This window comes from Psittacula echo, assembly GCF_963264785.1.
Source record: "Psittacula echo genome assembly, chromosome: 1".
Classification (NCBI taxonomy): domain Eukaryota; kingdom Metazoa; phylum Chordata; class Aves; order Psittaciformes; family Psittacidae; genus Psittacula; species Psittacula echo.
Window position 1 is genome coordinate 123,631,044 of NC_137735.1, and position 18,329 is coordinate 123,649,372.

At 39.2% G+C, this 18,329-nt stretch overlaps 1 protein-coding gene across 2 annotated transcripts in view; it reads right to left on the minus strand.

Moving 5' to 3' along the window:
- Window positions 1-18,329, minus strand: part of NAV3 (neuron navigator 3) — a gene marked incomplete at its 5' end in the record, with an annotated part of 269,996 nt that overhangs the window by 120,539 nt on the left and 131,128 nt on the right. For both annotated transcript variants that reach the window (XM_080621573.1, XM_080621572.1), the window contains 2 exons: window positions 1,794-1,909; window positions 13,307-14,342. In XM_080621573.1, the coding sequence (XP_080477699.1) occupies window positions 1,794-1,909; window positions 13,307-14,342 (1,152 nt within the window). The remainder of the gene's footprint in view (window positions 1-1,793; window positions 1,910-13,306; window positions 14,343-18,329) is intronic.

Here is an 18,329-nt window from a genome sequence, read left to right on the forward strand (position 1 = left end):
AAAATGTATTTGTTCTTTCTTATAGCTAATCCATCATGGAATACTCCCCTGAACAGCCACCACATAAGGTTTTTCATGCAGGCTCACCAGTGGCAGAATCACCAATGACTTGGTGATGGCTCACCAATGCAGACAATTACTTATTCACAATAGTAATACTTGATCCATTCATTCTTTTTTCTGCTAACAGCCAATTATGGGTGACACACGTGTTTTCCTCTGTAAACAACAAACCACTGACCACATTTTCCCAGTGGTTCTGCTTTGTTGCCTGGTCTATCAGTCAAGTGCTAATGCCAGAGTCTCAATAATCAGATTAGAAATCTCTCTGATGTACAGTGCCCTTTATGCCATTTTCTTCTTTTTGATATTGTTCCTTTTCTGTTCAGAACAGTAAAAGGCCAGAAGACATGATATCCTGTTTGATCATTTCAGCAGGTACTGAATCGATCTTTTATTTTTTAGCATCTCTGTGGATAGCTCCATGGATCATCTTTTGACTTGAAGAAGTGTTTTAATTATAGACTTTCTATATGCAAGACCAATGAGTCTTTTTTCTGGATTAATTAAAAAATATTTTTTTTACTTTAACAGGCATGTGTCGCCTCCAGGGAACGCATGTTCATGCATTTCAGGGTGACATATTTCTCACAAAAGCTGGCTGAGCAATTAAGGGATGCTAGACTTAGAAAACTTCCAAAGGGACTGAGACAAACCAGGACAAAACCTCAATTTCAGTATGAGTCAGCTAAATGCCAAGACAGTCCCACAAAAGTCGGGCATCTGATTTCCCTTCTGGTGGAGATAATTTTAGACTGATGTGTCAGATCAGTGCTTTAAGTGAATTATATCCAGTGTAAGAAGAACCACATGACTCCTCATAAATCCATTTGAATGTTAAAAATTTAGAGTAAAGGGGCAAACCTACAGGTGAATCACGTGGGACAGGATTCTTGTAAAAATGCTAATGACAGTAAAGATGTTCATAAAAAAATCCCCACAACCAGAAACAACAAAACAACAACAAAAACAAAGCCCCAAGCCCCAACAAAACAGCTCTGGTAAAGAGTCCCTTTGAAAGTACTCCCGCACAACCCTGCTGTCCTGATGAGAAAGTCAGCTGTGACACACTTCGCTTTTTGCATCCATAGGCAGAGTTACAACCAGATCCTGGCCTGACGTAAATCATCATGGCTCTGTTGACTTCAAAGGAATTGTACCAATATGAGTGAATAAGAAAAAAATCCCCTCACATTTGTAACCTAATAGGGATTTTACTTCAGGTTTCAAGGGATTCCAGATCACAATCTTTAGCAGCTAAAGTCTAGCAGTAGCTTAAAGTTAGGTACAATGTAACAATTTGTTCATTTTCTGAATATAGATTCATTTATGGAAGCAAACTATATCTTTGTAATTTATGTCTCAGTTCTGATGTTACAATTTAATTTGATGATCTTAAAAGGCAGCAGTGTCAAACATTCTGGTCTCTACTTTCCATTGCTTCTCTTGGAACATTCAGCATGACTAAAAAATAATAATGACTTGAAAATTTAACTCACAACAGACCAGTTTCTGCAAAATGATGAAGAGGTTATCTGAACAAAAGGAGCCATTTCAGATAAGAGAACTGTGCATTTGAAGCACTAACTGTGTATGACCCAAATTTTCTGCATATTTAATACCAATCATGAATAGAGGTCAGAAGTATTATTTCAACCCACTGCAAAGCTCCTGGTAAGAAACAGATGTAAATAAAGAAGTTAACAGGCGTCTCCTGACTTATTGTCACTCACCAGATATCTCCTCTAGGCACTGTTTGGCAGTCTTACTGAATGACAAATCCATTTTAGTAGGACTGGTGCAGGAGTCAGCAGGCGGTAAAGAGGTACTGTCGTTTTCTGAGAGAGTTCTGCAATTAAGGAAGAAGACTGATTATTATCTATCATTCACGTATTAATGGAAACAAATGTTACTTTCCTCTCCATCGAGAATTGTATCACTGTATGGTGAAAATACCATGAACGTCACATTCTTACTGTGATAGTTTGACTCCAGCTACAAAAATTTGCAAGCAACTAGGAATTCTCTGTCTTTTCAGAAACCACTCAGTTAATGCTGAGAAATTTGGAGCCATTTTGTTTCCTCACATTTTCTCTGCAAGAGAGTCAATCGGATATAAGTAGAATCCATTTAAATTGATTGTCACATATATAAGGGAAATGAAAACTTGTAATTGCTGAAATATTAAGCAAGAAAGGCCATGTGGGAAGAAGCTTATTCAAGGCTGGAATGGAAATCTGGCCTAGATATTTAAATCTATGTGCAGCTTCTTTTGATAATGCCCCTTATATAACTCTGTGGAAATGGGATAATACAAGTTTTTCCATTAACTTGCTAACAAATAGCCTATGTTTTCTTTGATGGTATATTTCTGTGGATATCATTGATAAATTATAATGGGCACCCTTTGTTGCATACAGTTATTTGCTCTTGCATAATGATTAATAGCAAGAAATACACAAATGTGTGGATTATAATACAAAATAGATCATAATTATTGTCTCTTCTTAAGGAACTGCTGTAGCATCCGTTTTACACAAGAACTATTGAACTATGATGCCATTAAATAGCAGTATGTACCACATTTGTATACAGTGAAAGAATACATGTAAAGATATACTAGCCACTTTTTGGAATAAAATGAAAAAATTCTTCACTTGGAGTTTAAGTTCATCCAGCTTTCCTGACATGAACAGCACACTCAATTTTTTGGATTTCTTAAGACTAGTGAAATATTTATATCCTAATTTTAAAATGTTGCACAGCTCAGTTCTCAAAATTTACCATAAAGTGTTTCCAACTGTACTCTAAACACAAATATTTAACTCCATGATGAATGCATATTTTATAAATGTAACTGATAAAAACAGTGACTCCTCTCTCAAAGTAATTTTATGGCAACTTATTTTATGAAATAACTTTCCGATTAACATTTTCTTCCAAGTTACCTACTGAATGGATTTTTTCAGTAATTCATACAGTAACTGAGGGAACAGATATAAGTACAATGGCACAAGTACTGTTGTGCTGGAATCTGTTGATTAGAATAATTTGACTCTACTTTCTGACTCTACTTATAGAGAAACAGAAATGTAAATGATGTCTGATCTGATGCAGTGTCATCCTTACTAACTTCAGTATTTTTAGGATGCTAGAAATGAACAACCACTCTATAAAGCTATTTTAGGTTCTCATCTACCATTTCTCTCTGTAAAACACTGAAAACACAAGGAGAGCAGGTGTTGCAAGGTTAAATATGTTCTACTGACCTTGAACCTAACTCTATATTTGGTGCTTGAGCAAAGTGTCTTAAGTAACAAAAAGCCTACTCTATCCCTCTGCAATGAACACACACTGGAATTCCACAGTCCACCTGCTTTCCCATATTGTTTCAAATCATCAGAATGAATGAGGGGTATGTCTACTTTAACTGAAAGCCATTTTCAGACGCCATGAATGCCTATGAGTCCTCCAGTCTGGGTTTAGTGCTGAGACTTAGAGCTGGATCAGTCCAGGGCAAACTATCTACCTAAAAACACATCTCAGAAAAAAGGCACTTATAATAATGGTAAAGGTAATTGGTCTGCACTTTTTTTGTTAAACCCAAATCATGAAGCCATTGGGGTTGAAGCTGGTTTTTAAGAGAAACACTGGAAAAAAGTAGGCTGCTTTCAGTATTGTAGGAAAAGCACCCAGGTGGGTGGGTGGTGGGTGGGTGGGTGCAGTTCAAGTATTTCTAGCATTCTCCACAAAATATATAAGGAGCTTACATGATTCCATCTCTGGTTAGAAGCAAAGAGAGATCCTTTCTGCCTGTTCTTCTGACCCTATGGCATTGCATTCCTGATTGTATATCAGCCATCAATCGCTGCATCAATCTAGGAGGGTGGTGCAGACCTCTCCCTGAATGACCAAGAGCCTTATATGTAAGTCTTCTAAGAAAGAAGTCTTCTAAGAAGGGATCCATTCCTGTTTATTTGGACATCTATCATCAGAAAAGGATGAAGTGGTCTGTACTCCCATCACTCACCTATACCCAATATTTGCACCGATTCTTCATCTAGTGAATGGGGATAGGTAACACAAAAATTCAATGATCTAGATTGTCCTCTGGCAGTGACTATTGTTGAAAGTTGATGCAGATGAATACATAACTCATTATTGACTCTAAGGGAACAGGGATACTTGTGTTAAAAGGAATTGATCTCCCTCCAAGAGTACATATAAGTAATGAGTGAGTTCAAGCAACTAAGTAACCTTCAGCATGACGAATGAATGTGTTTACTTTAAAAAACAAGAAGTAAAGTTTTCACTTGTTCACAACTTTTCTTGCCCTGGTCACATCAAAGCTTTTAGAGATATAGTGAATACCAATTAAAGCGCATTTTTGATTTTCAGTGTTTTGTTGGGTTTTTTCTATTTTCCAAAACCTGACGCAGCTATAACCAGGAAGATAAGTTGAAACATACTGTGAGAAGAGATACTTGCAAAGATTTCCATTCCAAATTTTAGAATCTGATCAGTGTCATTAATTACAGCACCAAATCCAGTTTCTGGGACATAAAATGATATTAGAAACTAAGCCTTAAATTAAAAGTACTGAATAGCAAAGATCATATAACACTAATAATTTAAAAATGTTTGGTTTAATTTGTAGAAATAAAACCATGGAAACACAAACCAAGTGCAAATATGATGTGGTTTTCTTAAATTTATAGGCAGCCTGAAATAACAGATCTAAGAAGCATGAAATGTCCATTTTATCTTACTTGAAACTTGAAAGTTTAAATATAATATAAAATAAATGTGGTTTGTTATCAAAACAAATAACAAAGAAACTGTTGTACTGACTTAATTCAGCATTTTTATATTTAATTTGGTAAAAAAAAAAAAATCAAAGATTCTAATTATCTGAGGCAACAACAGAAATCCAACAGAGGGCTATCAGTTCTGCAGCAGTTTAAGTTCTGCTTGCTTGAGTTATTTATTGTGGAAGCAATGGGTCACAAGGCACCTGCCCAGTCCTTGGGCAGCCATGATGGGGGTACCCCAAGGAGGAATCTGGGGATAGGGCTGTCTTCAATAACTCTTCTCCCACCAAGTCTCCACTGGGTTGCCAGATCCAGCACTTCTACAGCAGCCCTGCCTTTTGGTGATGATGACCGAGGCACTGTTTTTTTCTGGAGTCAAGCTTAGCCCAGATGGGTTGAGGACTGTCTAGGGGTGAAAGACTTCCAAGCAAAATCATGCAGGAGCCTCAGCTCTTGAGGAACAAGGAGGCTCAGGTATCTTACGAATAACTCAAGAGATCTCTACAGGACTGCAGCACGAATTAAGCTCAAGGCAAGCGAAGAGTAAATTAAAAGATCTTCCCATTAACCTCACATGTTGTACTTAATGAATGGCCCTCTATCCTCTAGTCATTCACAGCCCACTGCCTCTAAAAAAAATAAATTCTTGCACCTCTTTTGATACCAAGGAAAGTGAAAAGAATTTCAGTTTAGTCAAAACAACCATTGATATTTCTTTCACTGCTGTGCATCTGCAGCACAGGTTAATTTAGGCAACCATCATGAAAACAGGACAATTTGTTTTCCATTTTAATCATGGCAATCAGTGAATATATTTATCCTTAGCCCACTGAGTTACATGCTACCTATTTGTAAGTGCATCAAACAGACTTAATGGGACAAATTCTGCTGTTAATCACACCTGCACAAACTCATTCAATTTGATTAAAATGAGGCTGTACAGGAGTAATTAAGAACAGAATTTGGAACACTACTTAATAAGCTGCCTTTAATGCAGTCAGTCATTTCCTGTCTCTAAGGAAATAGCCAACCTTTGATAAACACAGATAACATCAAAGATCTGTTTTGGTTTTTACTTAACATTCCAAAAGATATCAGATGAATATGCTGGGTTTTTTTTCCAACATCTCTCTGAGGTGCAGCTGTCTTGAATGTGTATCACTGTCAGTGTAACAGACTGGCAGGACCACATCTGGAATATGAGCAGTTTGATCACCCATGTTAAAGACATGTGAGTTAAAACGGGAACAGCTGTAGGGAAAGGCTACTAGATTGCTTATAGTGAAGAAGAAGCTCTTCTGAAAGAAAAGAGATGTTTTGGTTTAGGCTTGCTAAAGAGAAGGAAGGGGATGGGATTATTCCCTCACCTGATTGCTTAAAAAGAGCAATCAAAAAGAGGAAAAACAATTTTGTAAGTTACAGGACAATCTTAAGAAAGTAATAAATGGATGCAATCTCATCATGTGGGTTTTAAACAATTTCTAACAATGAGATGAGAGAGTTTCTGGACAAACTTTCCCATTGGAGTAGTGGGGATTAACTAGTTTAAAATAAAAGTTGGTTTATGAAAGGCTTAATATGATTGCCAGTGACAGAAGACTGAACAGAATATTCTTTTTTGGTCCTTTATCCTGTATTTTACTACTTATTTCGTAAAGGAATAGGGCCATACTTGTCTGTATGGCAATTTAAAAGAATAACTTCAGATCATAAACAGCATGCAACTGAATTCTCAAGCTAGTGTTTTAACTCTGCATTTATCAAGTATGTGTTTATAACAATTTCTTTGCTTATTATCCTTTCCATCTCTTAAGCCAACACCTCTACACTGGACACTTTTCTTGCACAATTACTTGAAAATCAATCAAGCATGTGAAAATGGGAGGATTTTTCTAAACACTGTTTTTGTTATAAATAAAACTGGGGAGTGGCAATGTTCAGCAGTACCTATGAATGCAAAATTTTGGTGGTGATTTATGTTTACATAAAATAAAACAAATAATAACACTAAAATACAGTAATGTAAATAACAGACATCAATAAAGCACTGCAGTGTAACTCTGAATCATCACATTTTTAAAGAAAGAGCTGCAGTATGTTCAGCAGCAGAATCTATTATTAACAAACACAATTCACTAATAGAGTATCTTTCACCGAAAATTTAAACTCCAAAATCAGTAACCAGAAGTACCTTCTAGTCACTAAAATTGGACATAAATATGGCTCAAAAAAATCCTGAAGATGCTGTGTCAGCAGGATCCGTGAGGAGTAGTTTATTTTTTTTCCCTAAGCCAGTACAAAAACATCCTGAATGGGCATCTGGAATTGAATTTCACTGTGCCTCCAGAGGTGCAATGAGATTATATCCTCCTTCCCATCTGTCAACACTCTGCACTTCCTGTGCACCCTTGAAGCTATAGTCTACTAATAGAATTGTTTCAATCACCATATAGGAAAGGAGATAGGAATATGAATTTAGTATGTGGTAACTTATTTATTATACTGGTATTTCCTTTCCCTGCCTCTAGTGAACACTTTATTCTTCACAGGATCATAAAGTAATTTAGATCAAATATGTTCTAAATGCCATCTAGTCCAATGACCTGCTCAAAGCAGGTCTGGTTATATTAAGTTGTTCACGGCTTTGTTCGTTTGGGTCTTGAACATGTCCAAGGACAGAGCTTCCACACCTCTGGAAAGCCTGCTCCAGTAATTCACCAGCCCCAAGGTAAAAATATTTTTCCTAACTTTTAATCAGCATCTCCTCTGCTGTAATTTGTATCTGTTACCTCTTACCCTTTCACCCTGTATTACAGAAAAGAGACTGCCCCTATCTTCTCTACAACAACCTATTAGGTAGCTGAAGCCACCAGTTTCTTATTCCTCAGGACAAAAGGAGTGCCAAACTGGCTGTTGTAGTCCAGCATTCACACTGAAAGAGTATCTCTGCAAGTCTCAATTCAGAGAGTACTGAAACTTCTTCCAGATGTTGCTATCACTAAGCTACAAATTTAGCTGAAGAACTGAAATTTAAGCAAAGCACAAGACTGAAGTGCAGCTCAGGATCATGAGTGGTCAGCTAATTTTCTGTAGCAGTTTCTATGCTCTCAGCACTTCAGGAAATAAGCAGTTCCTGATCACCACAGTCCCTGGGATTTATGCACTTCAGATTCTGTATTCCAACCATGAAAAAGAGACTCACTAAGCTCCTACAGTGGTTACTGAAGGAGTCAATAAAACCAAACTGCATTACACGTGTTCAGTTACAATTCAACATTTTCTGATTGAAATATTTCTTTAGTTTTTAAGCAAATTCACAGCCAATGTTGATTGCCAACATATCACATACTTCATGTAGGGTTATGATGATTTACGTCAGCTAAGGATTTGCTCTATGGAGTGAGGTGATGTATGTTACTCCTGCAACTATTAGTTACCTTTACCAATTTATGGAAATAATGTAAACTTATGCAATTTGGCTCTAAGGGACTCTGGCAGATGGCACAATTTCCATCTTCCTCCAATTCTCTCTATGTAGAATGTGTAACTTAAAGTAGTGGCTGGTATACTTTAAACAATTATACAGTCTCTTTCACCTTCCTTTTTGTTGTTTTTCCTGCTGTATCCCTCTTATCAAGCTTTCTGGCAGCTAACTAAATTACATCTACTTCAGTCTTTCTTATATCTCTTGGACCCTGCAGTCAACTTCAGAGGGGACACATAAGGGACTGTAAATAATACATTCACAACTGCATTTGAAAATACATAATTACTTGCTGAGGAAGATGGAAGAATTTAAATTATACCCATTTAGATTATCTCAAATGCAACTCTGACTGTTGCTGCTAATCTTTGAAAAGAAGTAACAATCCCATAGAAATTCTCATGTCATGGTGTTTAAGAGGCATAAAAATATGATGTGATATCAGACAGGACAAAGCACCAAGAGTGCAAAGCTGAATAGTGCAATATATCATTTCAGAGCCTCCTAGTGAAACAGTATTTTCTACGTACTGTATATAAATAAAACCACACAATTCCTTGAAAACATGAGTGTTGATAATTATTATATCATTGCATTCCCTGTTTAAGCCAAGTACATGCCAGCTACAAAACAATTATTTGGAATTATTTTCTTTTACTCACAAATCTACAGTAATATCCTCCAAGGGTAATAATCAATTAAACATTGCAAAATACATGATATCTACAGGTAGCAGAACAAACCAGAAAAAGCACTAGCTTACTTATCCTTGTGCTAACAGCCTAAACTGACCAGTAGTATAGGGCAGTATATTGCAATATTCCACAGGATACTGGATAAAATGCACTTTATTTTCACTATATTATACAGAAACTTTTTACAAGAACTGCAGTACAAAGTCATGGAGCCTAGATATTCCTTCCAGCTGTAAAAACCCCTGTTAGTCTAAATGGTAATGGTTGCTTATTAACTCATTGATCTATAAAGCTGATCTAGCAGCTAATAAGCACACATGAAAATTCTATGTATAAACTGTGGTGACTGTTCAGAAAACAGTTATGTTTGGAAGCAACAAAATGTAAACACAATACCCCAGCTTCCTGCACATTTCTACTTGCCATATGTCCAAAAAAATAAATATGCTGACTTTGGAAATGTTGATATTTTATCCTTGGTTATATTTATACTCTTCTATGAAATCATTGTATAGTATTACAAAGCCCTTGAGAGTTGTAAGAAATGTAGTTACTGTGTATTTTTGGGTCAGATTCTGCTCTCAGTTGCAGAGATACATATGAGGAAACCTCATCAAAGTCAGTCTATTACTCTGGGTTTCTGGCATTCTGAGATCAGACCTTGGCTCTGAGGATTTTATTTCATCTGAGAGATTTAACTTCAAATACAGTCTCCTTTGCTGTTTGTTTGAAGCAAACAGATGATTATTAATACCAAATTTTACTGGAAGACGCATGCTTCTATCACCCTTTAAAATTTAAACTACATTTTGCTTCGTGATGCAGCTTAAAAGAACGATGAGATATCTCTATCGCACAATGCAATGGCATCAATATCCTGCAAAATTGCCATTAAATAGCACATACATAAAAAAGCAAAGCATAGCTGCCTTTTCTGTCTCCTTTTATATGCACCGTAACACATACGTAGGCCATCCTATGTACCACACTGCAAATTATCTGTATCACTGAGGTTACTCCAGATAGTTATAAACATGCATATTAAGCACATTCAGTGATATATTTAATTGAAACTCAACAGGCTACCCACTGCATATTAGAATAAATATAACCTATATTATGCCTTTTCCCCCTCCTATAAGATTTTCTGAACTGCTTTTGTTCAGAATGAAGTTAAACAATTTATCACTCACCCAGATTGGTTTTGAAACTATGTTTAGTTGTGTGTAATGATATATACACCCCCTCAGAGCCTGCTTCAGCACCTCTAATCTTTAGCCAAGATTTTAGAGTACTACTTGCTAACAAAAACTGCCAGTATAATTTGCTTAATAATGTATTTGTCATTTTATAAGATGTTACATTTACCCACAACTATCGCTAAAGCCTTCCAACAGCTGACATCTGAAATCATTACTCAAACCAGTCTGCCAGTCTTGCTACACTTCCTCTGTCTTCTGAGCTGTACAACAATGAAATCTCCAGGTTCTCTTCAGTTGCTCCACCATATAGCAAAATAAATTCAGCCAAAGGTTGATACATTTGATTGTTCATTCATCTATTGCAGAGCCCTGTCCATCAGAAGAGGTTGTAGCACCTGTAAAATTTAACTGTCTCTATGGAGTTAATTTATACCTAGTTCACACATAAAACTAAACAAGAAAAGGACTTGCAAAAAGCAACTTTTTTTCTCTGCCCAAAATTTTGAACTTGCAAAAGTTTGTGTATGGCTTTTCCTTTAAAATCCTACTAGTACTGTTACATACTCTGAAAAAATCAGCAGTTTGGTTTAGGATTTTTTTAAGAGAACAGTGTATTTCAAGCAAATATTATTAAATATCAGCAAATAAATGTTGAGGTTCTTATACTGCAAACAAGAATATTCACACTAGAATCCTGACTCAGCCATGACCTTTCAAAAGCAACGCAGGCAAGGCATCATGTGATTTGTATTTCTAATCAAAACATCCTGAATTTTAAATGGCAAATATTTGCAGTGGATTGCTTTTGTATGAGGTAGAGACTCAGAGTTCTTGGAAGAAATTGTTCATACAGTAACATTAATTAAAAAATAATATTAGGAAAATATGTGCATAGTGCTATGACAGAAAGTGGGAGATGAGAACCATAACAGTGTGATCTGCCATTACCCTCCCTGTTCACAGTATCACAGTATGCTAGAGATTGGAAGGGACCTCAAAAGATCATCTAGTCCAATCCCCCTGCCAGAGCAGGAACACCTAGATGAGGTTACACAGGAATGTGTCCAGGCGGGTTTTGAATGTCTCCAGAGAAGGAGACTCCACAACACCCTGGGCAGCCTGTTCCAGTGTTCCGTCACCCTCACTGAGAAGAAGTTTCTTCTCAAGTTTAAGTGGAACCTCTTGTGTTCCAGTTTGTACCCATTACCCCTTGTCCTATCATTGTTTGCCACTGAGAAGAGCCTGGCTCCATCCTCGTGACACTCCCCCTTTATATATTTATATACACTAATAAGGTCCCCCTGCAGTCTCCTCTTCTCCAAACTATAGAGACCCAGCTCCCTCAGCCTTTCCTCGTAAGGGAGATGCTCCACTCCCTTAATCATCTTAGTTGCCCTGCGCTGGACTCTCTCCAGCAGGTCCCTGTCCTTCTTGAACTGAGGGGCCCAGAACTGGACACAATATTCCAGATGCGGTCTCACCAGCGCAGAGTAGAGGGGGAGGAGGACCTCTCTTGACCTACTGACCGCCCCCCTTCTAATACACCCCAGGATGCCATTGGCCTTCTTGGCCACAAGGGCACAGTGTTGGCTCATGGTCATCCTGCCGTCCACTAGGACCCCCAGGTCCCTCTCCCCTACACTACTCTCTAACAGGTCGTTCCCCAACCTATATTGGAACCTGGGGTTGTTCCTGCCCAGATGCAGGACTCTACACTTTCCCTTGTTATATTTCATCAAGTTATTCCCTGCCCAACTCTCCAGCCTGTCCAGGTCTCACTGGATGGCAGCACAGCCTTCTGGCGTGTCAGCCACTCCTCCCAGCTTAGTGTCATCAGCAAACTTGCTGATAGTACACTCAATTCCCTCACCTAAATCGTTGATGAATATATTAAACAATACTGGTCCCAATACTGACCCTTGAGGCACTCCACTAGATACAGGCCTCCAACTAGACTCCGCCCCATAGACTACAACTCTCTGGCTTCTGTCCTTCAGCCAGTTTGCAGTCCACCTCACTACCTGATCATCCAGACCACACTTCCTCAATTTAGCTATGAGGATGCTGTGGGAGACTGTGTCAAATGCTTTGCTGAAGTCAAGGTAGACCACATCCACTGCTCTGCCATCATCCATCCATCGTGTTATTTCCTCATAAAAGGCTATGAGGTTGGTCAAGCATGACTTCCCCTTGGTAAAGCCATGTTGACTGCCCCTCATAACCCTCTTATCCTTGATATGCCTGAAGATGGCATCAAGGATAAGGTGTTCCATCACTTTCCCAGGGATGGAGGTGAGGCTGACCGGTCTATAGTTACTCGGGTCCTCCTTCTTGCCCTTTTTGAAGCCTGGAGTGACATTTGCTTTCCTCCAGTCCTCAGGCACCTCTCCCGTTTCCCAAGACTTGGTAAAGATGATGGAGAGTGGTCTAGCAATGACTTCCGCCGGTTCCCTCAGCACCCGCGGGTGCATCCCATCTGGACCCATGGATTTATGGACGTCCAGATTGCTCAACTGGTCCCTAACCCATTCCTCATCGACTAAGGCAAACTGCTCCATTGACCTGACTTCATCTGAGGTCTCAGGGTTACAGGGCTCTTCAGGACTGCCTCCAGCAGAGTAGACAGAGACAAAGAAGGCATTCAATAACTCTGCCATCTCTGTATCTTCTGTCACCAGGGCACCCACCCCATTCACCAGTGGGCCAACCTTGCCTCTGGTGTTAGTTTTATCTGCCATGTATTTGAAAAAGCTCTTTCTGCAGTCCTTGACCCCTCTTGCCAGATTTAATTCTCAGGAGGCCTTAGCCATCCTAGCTGCCTTCCTACATCATCTAGCAGCAGCTTTATATTCCTCCCAAGTGGCCAGCCCCTCCTTCCATGACCTGTAAACTCTCCTCTTCCACTTGAGCATACCCAGCAGTTCCTTATTTAGCCATGCAGGTCTCTTGGCCCTCTTCCTTGACTTCCTACGTGTCGGGATGCTCTGATCTTGAGCTGTTCTAGCTCTCTTTCCTAAATGGTAACACAAACCCGATTTCCTTTCATAACCTTACCTATAAATGAAAGGAGCTACTGTGGCAGTGTTGGGGTGACTGTATTGCTGTTGCTGAGGAAGCTGGACAACACCATTTCCCGTGCCTTGGCCACTGCTTGCAGCCACCGAGGCTGACAGAGCTGCAGAGGACCCCGGGGTGAGAGCTGCACTTGGCTCTTTCCCTTCAGAAGAAGCAAGACCAGAGGAAGGAGAAGCCTTCTCACTGAGTTGAGATTTTGGTGTTGATTGGGACTGGTTTCCTTTTGTAGTCCTCAGTTTTTCAATCTCCTTACTTCCTGTGCATATGGATGAAGTGCTCTGCTTTGCTGTTGGCACCTTTGATCCAGGTTTCGGGATCCCACTAGAAGATGGTATTAAGCTTTCCTTCTTGGCTGCTGTTGCCTTACTTCCTTTTGGAATTAAGCTTGCAATCTTGGAGCTCTTCTTTGTAGGTGTTTCAGTGACTTGGTCCTTCTCTTCCTTGACCGTTTTCTCAGTGCAAACTTTGTTTTTGTCCCTGTTCTTTTCCTCTTTGTCCTTTGGCTGTAGCAAAGACTTTTTATTGCTGAGATTTTTGCTTCCAGCTTTCGGAGGGGTTAACTTCGGTGATACTTTAGGACTGCTACTTGTGGAGCCACCACTGTTCACCCCACCGCTTAAGACATCCATTTCACCACACTCTGAAAAGGTATCATCCTCCCTCCCACTGTCACTGGGTCCTGAGCTCAGTGACAAAGGAGGTCTCAGAGCAGTCCTAGCATTAACCAGCTTGAATTTTTCCAGCATAGATTTTTGTCCAGATGAAGGGGGCTTCACGCCTTCAGAAGGGGGTGGCTTGAGCCTGTCTGAAGATGGTGTAGGGGAGGTTGCGGGACTAGGCTGCTTCACGGACAGCATAGTAGAGGTTGCGCTGTGTTTGACATTCATGGATTTGCTGCGCCAAGGCTTGCTGGCACTTGGAGAGGGTATGGCAGAGACCTGCTGCTGCCCGGTGCTGGTGGGATGCTGCACATTTCCATTCATGCCTGTAGATGGGTGAGGGCCTTTTGGTGAATCTGCTTAAAAAAAAGAAAGAACCATAACAGTATAGTTATTCTCCCATCTCATGCTTAGGTGATACCATACTGCTCTGGTACTTAAAACACAGTTATATGTGATTCATAATAAATATAATTTACATGTGCATGGAGCATGAAGATTGCTAATCAAAATTTATTTTTTCCTCCCACTATCACATTGTTGTTCAATACTTCTATGAGCTCAAGAAAGCCTTGGAAGCACCTTACTTGTAACCATTTCATTAAGCAAATTAAACCTTCCAATTTAAAAGTGTTATCTTTCATAAAGAAATTATTCCAACCACTGGTTAATAATAAAACACTGCGACATTGAAGTAAAAAGGAATGCTACAATATTGGAAGAAAAAAACTAGAGAAAGACAGCTTTATTGTTTAGTGATTAAATAATGTACTAGAAAGCTAATGGGGTTTTTTTTGGGGGGAGGAGGAGGGCTGAGTAATACTGAAATTAAATGGATACAATCAATATTCATAAAAGCAGAAAATATCAGGTCACCATACCATCCTATGCTCTTTTTTTGTTTGTTTTAAGAACTGTTAACAACATTTAGCAGCTGACTTGAGGAACTTATCTCAGTGCACTTTCACAGGTGGGAAAAAATATATCAGTAATATCACCAGTGTCAGTAATTGAAAGTTACAGCGATATGTCACCTAGATGGATACAGCAACAATACTTGTTTTGGGCGTGAAGCTCAGGTAGGTACAGAAAGCTCATTTATGTGGCTCTGTTATCTACAGTACATTTACACCAACCTGGAACCTCAGTGGATCTTTCAGAATGAAAACAAGCCTCCTTCTGCAATAATTAAACTATGTTAACTGCATGAAAGGGTTAAGCTCTTCTGTATAAAGCTCAGATTTCCAAGACATACCTGAGTATCTAAACACCATTACTCTGGAGCACCAGAGAAATTAAGTGGTAATGGCAATCAAATATATGGTACATAGCTATTTCACCAGATGAGATATTTTCCTTTATCTATCTTGCCATTCAATCTAGGGACTGCCAGTGAATTAGGCATAAATTTGCTTTTAGTGCATCAAATTCAGTACTACAAGAAAGCCTATGAAACATGCAATGCAAATATAGTTCATCCAATGGGGAAAAAAAGTGCCTGATATGTTGCATACGCACATGAAGCCAAAGTCACGCCTTGGGGCCTCCCTGTCTGAATGATACAGTAGATGAAGACACTGAAGACATTTGTCCCTTCAGCACAGAGTTTGAAGTTAGGGGTCATTTTCAGTTTTGCAGTCTTAGCCCTAAGGCCCTAGTATGGATTAGACTACCCACCTGGAAGTCTGAAGGCCATTAAAATACATAGGAAATGGAGAATTTTGAGCATCCTGAAAGGGGAGCTCTTTTTTCTTTAACAAAGAGAGAATGCAAACAGCAAAATTTACTTCTTTAAATAGTGTTACATTCTAGTTTAAAAAATATTAAAATAAATGGAACACAAGTAATACAACAGAAATATAACAGCTTTTACTTGCTTAACACTGTCAACAACTGGACCCAAGCTGGCCAATCGCCTCCACCTTCAATAGATGCTGTATAATTCCATCTGCACAGAATTTTTCATGTGCCCCTCAGCCTGATGTACAACGAGCTCAGTCCACCTCCACAGAGGGTTTGCAGGCTGCTTTGCTACACCCAGTTACTAGGCAAGAAAGCATTAACTGATAAGGGTTGCCTCAGAGAATTTTTGAGGACAGGTGAGAATACGGCTTGTTCCCCAGGCTCCAGGTAGTACCATGCACACGGAGCAGGTTCGGTGGGCAGCTGCAGAGTTGATCCCTCCCTTGTGACCAAGGCAGGAGTCGTGGCTGGGCCCTTGCCATTTTCTGGTGAGCCTCAGATCCTGGAAGAGAGCTTGGGGCCAAGAACATCTGTTGGAAATTACCGCAGCCCTCAAGCTTCCTTAATTTATACCAGGGATCAGCCTCATGGCTGATAGCCTAGGACTGGGTGTGCACAAGGACCTTCTTGCACACATCTTGCCTTGCATTAAGCTTGCCTTAATTACACAGGAGAATTGGGGTCTTTAGCTATCCAAATAGTTTTGCAGAATAACAATTCACCGTAATATGCAAAGCTAATGCAGAGTACATGTAACAGTCTGTGAGCGGCAGAATGCCACTACATCGTTGTATTAACTCTGTTACATTTGTATGGCCTCACGCTATTAGTTCTACTACAAAAAGGAAAAAAAATAAAGTGTTCTGATTAAAAAGAAGAACGTATCCTTGCCATATTTCCTGCTATCTATTAAACTCACTGGGGGAATAATTGTCAAAAGAAGAGTATTTCCTGTTCATCAACAGCTTCTTCTGCTACATACATAGCAAAAAACCCCACAGGTTCCTTGAACCACTGGTACTTACTTGATTGCTATGTCACAAATCATGAACAGCATCAAAAAATTACAGAGAACTAGAACTTGCTTTTAATCTTCAATTTAAAGTATATCCTTAATGTTTCCACAAGGAATTGCACACTGGATTGCACACTTTCAAGAAACAGACACTGTCTGTGTGTTTAAAGAAGTAGAATGCAAAGATTTATCTCTCCCCAGCCCAAATGCATTACTTGAAGCTGCACATCATTCACTGCTTTCTGCACATTCAGTTGGACTTGGCTTTAGCTTTTCATTACGTGAAATCTGTCCCCACCTTGTGGTGATTTTGACACTGAGTGAACCCAACCTATGACAAGGATTTCATATTTCTACAAACTAAATTTTACAAGCAGACAGTCTTCTGTTTAGGGCCTAATCCCCTTGTTGCTGAAATGCATAACCAGCTTGTGGTGCAAATAACTTTGCATTCTGTTTGAGAGCTCAGAGCTTCAGAGCTCAGCCCAACCTGTGTGGGGAAAGCAGAGCAGCAACAGTCCCAGGTGTTCAGTGGAAAACCAAAAGTTGCTTCCAGAACCCAGCAAGACCAGGACAACAGAATGGACATTTTCAAGCCTATTGTTCATAGGCTGTTGAACAAATAAAGGACACATGAGGGGTTAATCTTGGGCCCAATATATAGTCGACTTCCTCTGTCTTCTTGTCTGTGACCTTTGCTATGTTCTGAGCTGTTGGAGAAGACGGGACCTCTGTGATAATAGCTCCCCTGTTGCAGCATAGTAGGCACTGATAATTGAAATATTCTGTAACAGGCACATGCCCAGATTAGAATATCCAGTTTTAGTCAATCAAAATAAAGAAGGTTAGTACAAAACGAAAGAGCTCCAGGGGATTGCTGTAAAGATATTTGGAGGAATGGGAGGTCTATCTGGTGAGATTAAAATAATTCAGCTTGTTCAACAGTCCCTTTCCTGCTGCCCATGAGAACGAAGCTACCCCCCAACAGCACAAGAAGAGAACACCACCAGGGACAACTGGCAAAATACTGGAACTAGAATGTAGACAAACTAACCATAGGCACACATACTGGCCACAGATGAGCAATTAATTGCATCATCAGACAATGTTGTTCCAGGACATTGTTTCTCAGCATTTGTATGGGCAAAATAACCAAACACTGTTGAAACCAAATTTAGACAATACACAAGCACAATTTATTATCAAATTATATTAAAAACCCCATGATATGGAGACCCTCATCAGAGTTCAGATACAGTGTTTCTAGGTTCTAACATGTAAACATGTTAGTTTGGTTTTAAAATTTTATTTGAATTAGAACATTATTTGCTGGACTCAAAACTTCTTTGGATAACTACTTTGCTAGCAATAAAATCACTTCATTCAAATAGTTCCATTTTCATAGTTTTATTTTCATCTTTGTTAAGTAAGAAGCAGATAGATGTGACGTGACCTAGAAAACAGATGTGTTCTTTGAAACCCAGCCGTAAGCTGCAAAGTCCAGAAAAAAAAAAAAAAAGAAAAAAAAGTTCAGCTCACTAAAGCTCCACGCATGAGTTTCAGTTAATGGCATGTTTATCACTTT